At 46.0% G+C, this 11,683-nt stretch overlaps 1 protein-coding gene across 1 annotated transcript; it reads left to right on the plus strand.

Moving 5' to 3' along the window:
* The first annotated feature begins 2,581 nt into the window (after nt 1-2,581).
* Nucleotides 2,582-10,233, plus strand: LOC129712284 (hepatocyte cell adhesion molecule-like). Its single transcript, XM_055660583.1, has 6 exons — nt 2,582-3,610; nt 4,039-4,359; nt 5,914-6,156; nt 6,597-6,731; nt 7,538-7,572; nt 8,553-10,233. Exons 1-6 carry the CDS (start codon nt 3,502-3,504, stop codon nt 8,670-8,672), a joined length of 963 nt encoding a protein of 320 aa, XP_055516558.1. The 5' UTR covers nt 2,582-3,501; the 3' UTR covers nt 8,673-10,233.
* Nucleotides 10,234-11,683: the final 1,450 nt, after the last annotated feature.

Consider the following 11,683-nt stretch of genomic DNA (forward strand, 5'->3'; position numbering starts at 1 on the left):
GCAAATTGAAAAGTGATTTAGATAGTGAAGTACATGAGCAATGCTAGATCAATAGAATATGTAGCTGTGGTTGGATGGTGTGGAGGAGGGGGGTTGTCATGTCAGTAAAAATAAATTTAAGTTTATTATCAAAATGGTTAAAAATCGCAAACTCTGAGATGTAAGAGGGTTTGGGTATTCCAGTGCCTAATTGATGAAGATGCGTCTGAAGAAGGGTTTCGGCCTGAAACGTTGCCTATTTCCTTCGCTCCATAGATGCTGCCGCACCCGCTGAGTTTCTCCGACACTTTTGTCTACCTAATTTATGGTATGGTGTGTAGAGGTACTCCAAATAATGAGGAAAACCAATGTTATCTTTTCACACAAGGGGAACTTGGATACAAAAGTAGGGAGGTTATGCTCCATGTATATAAACCGTTGATGAGCATAGATCAGGGGTAGGGTCTCCTCATGTAAGGCAAGATGCAAATGCATTGGAAGCAGTTCAGAGAAGATTTACTAGACTAACAATGGAAAGATTGGACGAGCTAGGCTTGTATCCATGTGAATATGGAAACAAATGAGAGGAGCCTTGATTGAAACACGAAATCCTGAGGACTCTATACGTTTGCAGCAGGAGTTTAGTCGAGTGGATTCCAGTGAGTTTTTATTGCGCACTGCGTTCTCCATCAAATCTGGCTGCATGACAATATTCATGTCCAAGATAAGCAGGGTCTGACATTTGCCAGTCTGGAAGTGGAGAGAATCTAAAACTCGGGTTGCATTTTGAAAAAAAGTTGACACGCGAAACTAGAGATGTTGGAATCCACGGCAAAAAACACAAATTGCTGGAGGGACTCAGCAGGTAAGCAGCATCTGTAGAGGCAAAGTGATAGTGATGTTTCAGGTCAAGACCCTATATCGGGACTCTTTTTGTTTCAGGGAAAGAGACTGAATAAGAAGAGGATCGACCTTAACTGTAATGCAACTGGTAGTTAAATACCCTGTCTGGACTAATATTTGTGTAATATTTAGCTGGGTACAAATGGAGCTCGATCCAGCGTCTTCAGGAGAAGAATTAGGTTAACTTGCTAGACTGGTGATCCAGAGAAATAAGCTCAGATCCTGGCATGACAGCAGGAAAATAACATTTAGTTACTTAAATATAGTCAGAGTCTTACAGTGAGGAAACAGGCCCTTCAGCCCAACGTGCCCATGCTGACTAACATGTTCCCTCTCCACTAGCCCCACCTGCCTGTGTTTGGTCCATATCCCTCTAAACCTCTCCTATCCATGTACGTGTCTAAATGTTTCGTAAACGTTGCGATAGCACCCGCCTCAACTACCTCCTCTGGCAGCTCGTTCCATACACCCACCGCCCTTTGTGTGGAAAAAGTCACCCCCTCAAATCTTTCCCCCCTCACCTTAAACCTACGTCCTCTGGTTCTTGATTCCCTTACTCTGGGCAAGAGAATCTGTGGGTCGATCCGATCTATTCCTCTCATGGTCTGGGATTACGAGACAAGTTTTGGTCGTGCGAAGGTGACATTTCCAGATAGTAGCAAAACCCTGCTGGTTCGCCGATGACCTTTAAGAAAGAAAACCCACTCTCCGCTCTTTATCTGTTTTTTCGGTGTTTCTGTACTGTGGTTTAACTGCTCTATCTCAAATGGCTCAGAGGCTGCTTAGTTTAAATCACTTAGGGATCAGCAATAAATCTTTGGTTTAGTTTAGTTTAGAGATACATTGGGGGAAACAGGCTCTTATTAACAACATCCCACGAGGGCCAATTTTTACATTTACCAAGCCAAATAACCTACATACCTGCACGCCGTTGGACGTTTTGTACTGTGTTGGTGGTACCCATATTGCACAGAGATACAACAAGATACAAGGTACATTTATTTGTCACATGAGATGTGATCATCATACAGGCACACAATAAAATGAAGAACACAACACACAGTAGAGTCCAACATAAAACATCCCCACACAGCAGAATCAAATGTTTCCCATTGTGAGGGAAGGCACTAGTCAGTCATCTTCCTCTGATGTTAACCCGTGGTCAGGGCCTCAAGGGCTCTCCACAGTCGCCGCTACAGGGTGGTAAATCTGTGGAATTCATTGCCACAGAAGGCCGTGGAGGCCGTCAATGGATATTTTTAAGGCAGAGATAGATAGATTCTAGATTAGTGCGGGTGTCAGAGGTTATGGGGAGAAGGCAGGAGAATGGGGGTTGAGAGGGAAAGATAGATCAGCCATGATTGAATGGCGGAGTAGACCTGATGGGCCGAATGATAAATCAAATGGCCTAATTTTGCTCCTAGAACTCATGAACATGAATTAATAAAGACGGGGAGAAAGTATTTTAAGCGATTTCAATATTATGTTTTGTATAGTTTTAGAAAAGAAGGATCGGAATTGCTGGAGTGTAAAATAGTTCTTTATTTCTGTCGAGAATTTTCCAGCTCAGTCCTGGTGCAGTGTTTTGACCCAAAACATCGACTGCCTTCTTACCTCCACAAATGCTGCCCGACCTGCTAAACACCTCCAGCAATTTGTTGTTTGCTTCAAAGAATGTGCCTTTCACACAATAGGCAGAGATGAGGCTAATTATTTTCTTTCAAAGGCTTGTTATTCTGTGTAATTTGTTATTTGTCAGGTTGATGGTGGTGTTTTGATGATCTGCGTGGTCAAATACGTTCTTGATAGTTTTGTATTCAGCTCCTGTTGGAGTGCACACAGAAGTGTGTGTGTGTGTGTGTGTATTGGGTGTGTGTCTTTGTTTGTATATGTGTGTATGCGCTGGTATCTGTGTGCACGCACGTGTGTGTGTGTGTGCATGTAGGTGTGTGTGCGTGTGTATGTAGGTGTGTGTGCATGCGTGTGTATGCAGGTGTGTGCGTGTGTATGTAGGTGTGTGTGTGTGTGTGTGCGTGTGTATGCAGGTGTGTGCATGTGTATGTAGGTGTGTGTGTATGTATGTAGGCCTGTGTGCGTGTGTATGTAGGTGTGCGTGTGTATGTAGGTGTGTGTGTGTGTCTTTGTATATGTTTGTGTGCGCTGGTATCTGTGGGTGTGCATGCACGTTTGTGTGTATGTGCGTGTGTGCGTGCATGTGTGTTCTTCTCTCTTTGTCCGTATCTGTGTACGTATATATGTGTGTTTTCTCTTTGTGTCTGTGTCTGTGTCTGTGTCCAAGACTGGCAAATGTCAGTCCCTGCTTATCTTGGACATGAATATTGTCATGCAGCCAGATTTGATGGAGAACGCGGTGCGCCACAAGAACAAGCTGACGTCCACTCAAGACTAGACCGCTGCTGCAAATGTAACATTCTGTAGGTGCATGACATGTGAGATGCCTCGCACAACAGCTAAATGTCAACTTGTTTTTTCCACGCAGATCTAACCAGCTCAGAATTTCCAGCATGTTTTTACTAATTTATTTTTTGCTAATTTATTTATGATTTTTATTCACTTCTGACAGGTTTTCTCAGTTTGATTAGGAATTTGTCCTATTAGATGTCCAAATTATCCTGGGGGAGTCTTGCGGAAATCATCAGAGCCATGCAGTCATCAAAGGGATATTTGATGTTCCACGTAATCCTGCTATTAGGCCTGCTGCAGAAAGGTAAGGCCCACTTCATCCGAGTTCTTGTGAGCACAATTCATTCCGATCGCTTTCTACACAGATTTTCCCCACTTTGTTCACCGCTTGATGTAGACAATGAGGTTTATAATGTGATGGAGGAAGAATAATTTTAGTTTAGTTCAGAGATTCAGGGTGGAAACGGGCCCTTCGGTCCACAGACCATGCAGACCAACAATCACCCATACACTAGTTCTATGGGGAGAAGGCAGGAGTAAGCCATTTAGAACGGAGACGAGGTAACACGTTTACACACAAAGGGTTGTGAGTCTGATTAATTCTATGCTACAGAGGGCAGTGGAGGCCAGTTCTCTGGATACATTCAAGAGAGAGCTAGATGTTTCGTGTCGAGACCCTTCTTCAGACTCAATTCCCTCATATCCTTTGCTTTTTTGTGCTTTAATATGCAGTTAATTCCCTCTCGGTGTCTGGGAACACACAGCTCGTGACTGGCTTCCTGCATCAACCCATCTACCTGGCAGTGAAGGTGAATGATTCAAGCTCGGTGCAAACCATTAGATGGAAGATAGGAGTGCAGGTGATAGTCGAACACACGTCATCCTTATCGGCAGAAGTCTTCCCCATGTTCAAGGAACGCATGGACTACATCGCGGAAAACAACTCGCTGCTCATTCACCGACTGAGTCTGCAGGACGAGGGCCAATACATCTCGATAACGTCATTCGAATCTGGAGCAGAAGTTGGCTCATACATCAACCTGACAGTGCTGGGTCAGTTAATAACATTTTTTAACAAGTCTAGCTCATTGAAGGTGAGGGAAGTCAGTCAACACTGGCGTTTAATCTTCCTTGATAATGTAGTGAGACCAGGCGGCATTCAATTTCAGACCCGAAATACGTTTGGATCGTCGGGGTCACCCCTGCAGTGAGACCAGGCAGGTTGAGCGAAATGGTTTTTATTCACAAAACACAAACAAAAGCTCGTAATACCGTGTACCTAGTCTAACTAACGGATACCGCTCCTGTTGAGGCGAGGAGCGCTAATCACTCTAAAAGCCCGCGAACTAACCCCCGTGGGCACGTGACCGAGCCGACCAATGATGGGGGTTCTGACTTCCCAGCCCCACCACTAGGTGCCGCTACAATAACATGAACTAAAATTGTCTGTGCCTTTCAATCCCACATCTAATCTCAGAAGGAATGTTCACAACCCCAGGCGCCCATTGTGCTTTCTGTGGTCGTCTAGTGGAGCAATAACATTGATCTATAAAACCTTTACCAAGGCAAACTCCTTTTCCCTTTGAATCTTGGTCATGTCTCCGGGCCTGAAAACAGCTCACGGTAATGCAGCCTCACGGATCCCCACTTTCCCGAGATTGAGAGAGGGGGGCACTGAGATGGATGGGAGATTAGTTCCTCGGCTCTGAAACTGGGCAAGGATTTGGATTTCCAACAGAGAGATGGGGTCCAGATCTGTGCTGTGATTCCCCACCCGGTGAATGGAAAGAGGTCTCTGACTTTGTGTGCGCTTGTATCTGTGTGTGTGTGTGTGTGTGAGCATGATAGACCATCGTTCTGTGTCTTCCCCGTTTACTATGATGTTCATTGATTTTTCTCCCAAGATCCATGGTTAAAATCAGGAGAATTAATAATAGATTTCTTACTTTAATACAAGGAACTGTAGATGATAAACACAAAATACTGGAGTAACTCAGCAGGTGAGATTCTTCAGACAGTCTGAAGAAGGGTCTCGACCCGAAACGTTGCCCATTCATTCTCTCCAGAGATGCTGCCTCACCCGCTGAGTTACTCCACCATTTTGTGTCCACCTTCGATTTAAACCAGTATCTGCAGGTCTTTCTTACACGAACTGCAGATGCTGGTTTACAAAAAAAGACACGATGTGCTGGAGTAACACAACATCAGTCAGCAGGTCAGACAGTATCTCTGGAGAGCATAGATAGGTATTATTTCTGGTCTGGACCCTTCTTCAGTCTGAAGAGTCCTGACCCGAAGTGTCACCTATCTATGTTCTCCAGAGATGCTGTCTGACTGGCTGAGTTACTCCAGCGTATCGAGCAACACATAGGTTTCTGATCCTGGGCAAAGCCACAAAGTGCTGGAGTAACTCAGCGGGTCAGGCAGCATCTCTGGAGAAAAAGGATGGGTGACGTTTTGGGTCGAGACCCTTCTTCATACCCATTTGGGCATAAACAATGGCATCTAAAACTAATCTGTGGTCCATCAGCTAGCTGCTTCCCCCCCTGCCTCCACTCACAAGGTGCTGGTGAACCCTGTCTCATGTGGACTGTACTCTTGCTTTAGTTCCAGTCTCACAGCCCAGCATTACAGTGCAGACCGAAAACGACCCCTATCCGACTGTGACCATGAACTGCACAGTGGAGAATGGCTCCAGCCCCCAATTCTCCTGGACAAAGGACAACATCCGTGTGTCAACTGGCCACCAGAGTTTAAGGATCGCCAACCTGAACGGCTCAGCCTGTGGAGTTTACACCTGCCTTGTCCAAAACCCTGTCAACAGTGTGGAAAGACAGCAATGGATCTCGGGTAAGGAGGAAAATCATACCTTATTATTACAGGGCACCTTCCACTCTATCACTCTTCACCCTTGGGTAGCCAAGGTGGCGCAGCGGTAGAGTTGCTGCCTGACAGCACCAGAGACCCGGGTACAAGCCTGACTACGGGTACTGTCTGTGCGGAGTTTGTACGTTCTCCCCATGACCTGCTTGAGATTTCTCCGGGTGCTCCGGTTTCCTCCCACACTCCAAAGACGTACAGGGTTTGTTGGTTAATTGGCTTTAGTAAAAATTGTAAATTGTCGAACATTGTTGAACAATGTCCACGAGAGCCCCGAGTACCGACGAGTGGCCATTACCGTAAATCTCCGAGTTCGAATCAGGGCAAACTCGGGAGAACTCTTGGAATGAACTCGTAGCGTGGGACAGGGGTCTAACAGTGTGTAATTTTGCTTGTTTCCTCATTTCCAGACGAACATTTCCAGGGATGTTATCATCCATTATGTCATGGACCAGGTTGCATTGTGGGCAGCACCCTGGCAATACTTTGTGCAGTCGGGTTCCTGGCGGTTATCTTGGTAGTCAAGTACAAAGGACGACAAAGGGGTAAGGCCATGAAGCGTGACAAGCCAGTAACCCAGCGGACTGCAGCAGCAGCTTCAGGGAGCAATGAATGAGCTGGCAGCTTCCTCCACCCAGTCAACCAGCAGCTGCAGCAGAAGATCTCCGACAGGGTAGATGCAGGAAGATTGTTCCCGATGTTGGGGAAGTCCAGATCAAGGGGCCACAGTTTAAGGATAAGGGGGAAATCTTTTAGGACCGAGATGAGAAAAACATTTTTCACACAGAGAGTGGTGAATCTGCCACAGAAGGTAGTTGAGGCCAGTTCATTGGCTATATTTAAGATGGAGTTAGATGTGGCCCTTGTGGCTAAAGGGATCAGGGGGTATGGAGAGAAGGCAGGTACGGGATACTGAGTTGGATGATAAGCCATGATCATATTGAATGGCGGTGCAGGCTCGGAGGGCCGAATGGCCTACTCCTGCACCTATTGTCTATGTTTCTATGTTTCTATCTCCCCAGTTCAATGTCCCAAAGAGGTTTGTTAAATTCCCATCTGATAAATCACCATCTCCAAATCTCAATGGCTGAGCTACTGATTAACACTCTCTCAGTCAGGCGTGGGGTATCAGTTTAGATTTTAGGCTTCAGGTTCTTCCGTGAGACGTGAACTCGCAAACACACGACTCGGACAAAATTACAACCTCAACGCTCCTCACGCTCCCTCTCTCTTTCTATCTTTCTCCCTCCCTCTCTCTCTGAATGAGAGTGGAGATGAAGGAGGCTGAAATCTGTTTTAGCAATTGTTATTCTCCGGGAATGAGGCTAAATGCTGTTCTTTCATTTTGCAGAGGACAAGGCCCTGGACGAACAAGGACAAGCCAACGTGAGTAGGAATGAATCTTGTTAATCGTGGAGCAAATTTTTAACTCTGAACTAATTCTACATGTTTGTGTGCTGAACTGAGGCATTATAAGCTTTCAAATCCGTGCTCCTGTTAAATCTCAGTGTTTAATCCCATCATGTTTGTTGGAGTTATAGCTGTATGTTTAAATTAACCCTGGTGGGAGTGGATGTGCGGTCAGTAATGTTCGAACGTTTTTAAGAAGGAACTGCAGATGCTGGAAAATCGAAGGTAGACAAAAGTGCTGGAGAAACTCAGCGGGTGCAGCGGCATCTATGGAGCGAAGGAAATAGGCAAAGTTTCGGGCCGAAACCCAAAGGGTTTCGGCCCGAAACGTTGCCTATTTCCTTAGTCCGAAACCCTTCTTCGTCAATGTTAGAAAGTTAATGGTGAGAAAGCAGGAACGGTGGGGGGACTGATGTAGGATGTCCACTTGTACTCGCTAGGATTTAGAAGACTGAGGGGGGATCTTATAGAAACGTACAAAATTCTTAAGGGGTTGGACAGGCTAGATGCAGGAAGATTGTTCCCGATGTTGGGGAAGTCCAGAACAAGGGGTCACAGTTTAAGGATAAGGGGGACATCTTTTAGGACCGAGATGAGAAAAACATTTTTCACACAGAGAGTGGTGAATCTGTGGAATTCTCTGCCACAGAAGGTAGTTGAGGCCACAGTTCATTGGCTATATCTAAGAGGGAGTTAGATGTGGCCCTTGTGGCTAAAGGGATCAGGGGGTATGGAGAGAAGGCAGGTACGGGATACTGAGTTGGATGATCAGCCATGATCATATTGAATGGCGGTGCAGGCTCGAAGGGCCGAATGGCCTACTCCTGCACCTATTTTCTATGTTTCTATGTTTCAAGATCAGCCATGATTATATTGAATGGCGGTGCTGACTTGATGGGCTGAATGGCCTCTACTCCTGCACCTGTTTTCTATGTTTCTATGTTTCTATTTTACAGGTGCCTGATGCAGGGGAGGTGCCCTCTGTTGCTCTGTACCACAGCCTGCTTCTCATCCATAGCGGTGGCAACCAAGAGACAATTAATTCCACGTACTGCACCATCGGATCCCCACCGTAATCCCCTATCGCTGCTTTTCCTATTCTACTGCTCCAGTAATTTTTGGCATTAAAATATTGATAGAAAACTGTGTCAACGAGTCAAGATCTGTCCCGACTGTCCTGAAGAGTCTGTAGCGATCTTCGTCAGCTGTGGGGAGATGGGGTACCACAGATGGTGATGTGGGAGTGTGGGCCATGGATCTCTGAAGATGGCTGGGTCAGTGGTGTGGTGGTGTGGGCCAGTTGCAGGGAAGATGATGGGTTGGAAGATTGCAACCTTCACATGGTCTGCCCTGTTTCGCCGAATGCAATCAACCTGGCGTGCACAATCAAGTAAGATCAAATAGAACAAGTTGTTCCTCAACTTTAGGCTGTGCATGCCATACACAAGAAGAAGAAGCAGAAGGGAAGATGATGCTTCTACAACTACGTTCATCTAGCACTGGCAGCCTCCACTTTCCCATGGAGGGATTACTAAAATGGTCACCACAGGCCAAGCCTGGATATTGGAGTCTCTGGTTGAAGGCCAGAGTGCAGACCTCTGCCAGCTTGGTGTTCATGGTGAGTGCTTTCAGGGAGCCTTCACATTGAAAGGAAGGGATTGTACAAAGGGCAGCATGTTGGCACAACTGGTCGAGATGCTGCCTCACAAGTTCAATCCTGATCTCAAATGCTGTCTGGGTGGAGTATGCATGTTCTGTGCGGGTTTCCTCCGGTTGCTCCAGTTTCCACCCCCATCCCCAAAGACTCTCTCTGCCTCAGAGGGTGGTGGAGGCAGGTTCTCTGGATGCTTTCAAGAGAGAGCTAGATAGGGCTCTTAAAAATAGCGGAGTCGGAGGATATGGGGAAAAGGCAGGAACGGGGTACTGATTGGGGATGATCAGCCATGATCACATTGAATGGTGGTGCTGGCTCCAAGGGCCGAATGGCCTACTCCTGCACCTATTGTCTATTGTCCAGGTTTGTAGGTTAATTGGACTGTGTAAAATTCCCCCATAGTGTGTAGGGAGTGGATGGGCAAGTGGAATAACACAGAACCAGTGTGAACAGGCGATGAATGGCCGGCATGGACCTGGTGGGCCGAAGGGTCTGTTTCCATGCTGTATCTTTAAACTAAAAATGGCAGCAGAAATATGAACTGACTGAAAGCAGACAACTTTAAATCTGAAACTGAGCAAGTTAAAGGATGTGGATACAGGGCAAGATTATGATGCAGGCCTCAACCATCCTGTCAACTCGAGAGCTGTCCTGAGCTACTATCTACCTCATTGGAGACCCTCAGATTATCTTTAATCGGTCTTTACTGGACTTTATCTTGCATTAAACGTTATTCCCCTTTATCCTGTATGTGTACACTGTGGGTGGCTCGATTGTAATCATGTATAGTCTTCCTGCTGACTGGTTAGCACGCAACAGAAGCTTTTCACTGTACCTCGGTACACGGGACAGTAAACAGAAGTAAAGCAGGTCAGGTGGGATTTCACAGAGTAGTGGAACAGGTGCAAGAACAGAATGTGTAGGAAGGAACTGCAGACGCCGGATTACACCGAAGATAAACACAAAATGCTGGAGTAACTCAGCGGGACAGGCAGCAACTCTGGAGAGGTGGAATGGGTGACGTTTTGGGTTGAGACCCTTCTTCAGACATCTTCTAGGATTGCATGGTTTGATTCGGGTGATAGATCTGACCTGCCACACTGTACCAGCCACAGCACCTCAGACAGTGCAGCAGGGAGCAGCATATTCACACAGGCTTACCTGACCTTACACTTGTCCCCGGATTAAACCCTGACTGATGTCTTTATCTGCATTTTTCGGGTATTATATGTTTACATTTTATATCTCTGCTTATCTATTATCATTCAGTTGGTAAAATCAAAATGAAAAGCTGCATACCTTTAGTGTATCTTTCACCAGCTCGGGGTATCCTGGAGAGAATCAAACCCAGTCAAATAACTTTGATGTACAGTGACTACTGTAACGGCAGGAAATGTCACAGCCAATTTATAAAGAGTACAGTCTCTCAAACTGTATTTTGATAATGATCAGATGATTTGATTGAGGTGATTCATGCCAGCTCCCCATGTGTGGTTAGACCCACATACTTGTATACAGCAACCTGTAAACTTTCTGCTTTGGTTTGCACTTCTCTTAATGGTTAGCTGCAATTATTAGCCATGACCTTTAACGGGAAGTTGAGTTGTTACCACAACACACGTCGCTCACCAGTGACATGGTCAAACGTTGTACATTTTTGGGACAGAGATGTTGGGGGAAAAAAAATTGAATAAATACTCAATATTCTTGCTATTGAGGGAGTGCAGCGTAGGTTTACAAGGTTAATTCCCGGGATGGCGGGACTGTCATATGCTGAGAGAATGGAGCAGCTGGGCTTGTACACTCTGGAGTTTAGAAGAATGAGAGGGGATCTCATTGAAACAAATAAGATTGTTAAGGGCTTGGACATGATAGAGGCAAGAAACATGTTCCCGATGTTGGGGGAGTCCAGAACCAGGGGCCACAGTTTAAGAATAAAGGAGTAAGCCATTTAGAACGGAGATGAGGAAACACTTTTTCTCACAGAGAGCGGTGAGTCTGTGGAATTCTCTGCCTCAGAGGGCGGTGGAGGCAGGTTCTCTGGATGCTTTTAAGAGAGAGCTAGATAGGGCTCTTAAAGATAGTGGAGTCAGGGGATATGGGGAGAGGGCAGGAATGAGGTACTGATTGGGGATGATCAGCCCTGATCACATTGAATGGCTGTGCTGGCTCGAAGGGCCGAATGGCCTACTCCTGCATCTAATGTCTATTGTCTGTAAATAGTGGAACAATTCACATTTGTGTTACTGTGAATGTGTGCTTACTCCCTAGTGAAAGTGCATCACTTGTTTGTGACAGGCAGGGCAGTAGTCATGACTGAGTTTGTGCAGTGTGAGTGAGTGTGTGTCCTGCTGAATGTGTGTGTCTGTGTTCCTTAGCGAGCCTCGTATATATTATGTAGCGCCTTTCAGAGCTAAGTGTACAAAGCGATGA

The sequence above is a fragment of the Leucoraja erinacea genome, chromosome 32 (assembly GCF_028641065.1).
Source record: "Leucoraja erinacea ecotype New England chromosome 32, Leri_hhj_1, whole genome shotgun sequence".
NCBI lineage: Eukaryota > Metazoa > Chordata > Chondrichthyes > Rajiformes > Rajidae > Leucoraja > Leucoraja erinaceus.

Bases quoted from the DNA above. Each gene is read 5' to 3' on its own strand.
- LOC129712284 (XM_055660583.1), top strand. From the start codon at position 3,502: ATGTCCAAATTATCCTGGGGGAGTCTTGCGGAAATCATCAGAGCCATG. The intron at 4,360-5,913 runs GTCAGTTAATAA...CTCTTGCTTTAG, and splicing joins CATCAACCTGACAGTGCTGG to TTCCAGTCTCACAGCCCAGC. The intron at 6,157-6,596 runs GTAAGGAGGAAA...CCTCATTTCCAG, and splicing joins AAGACAGCAATGGATCTCGG to ACGAACATTTCCAGGGATGT.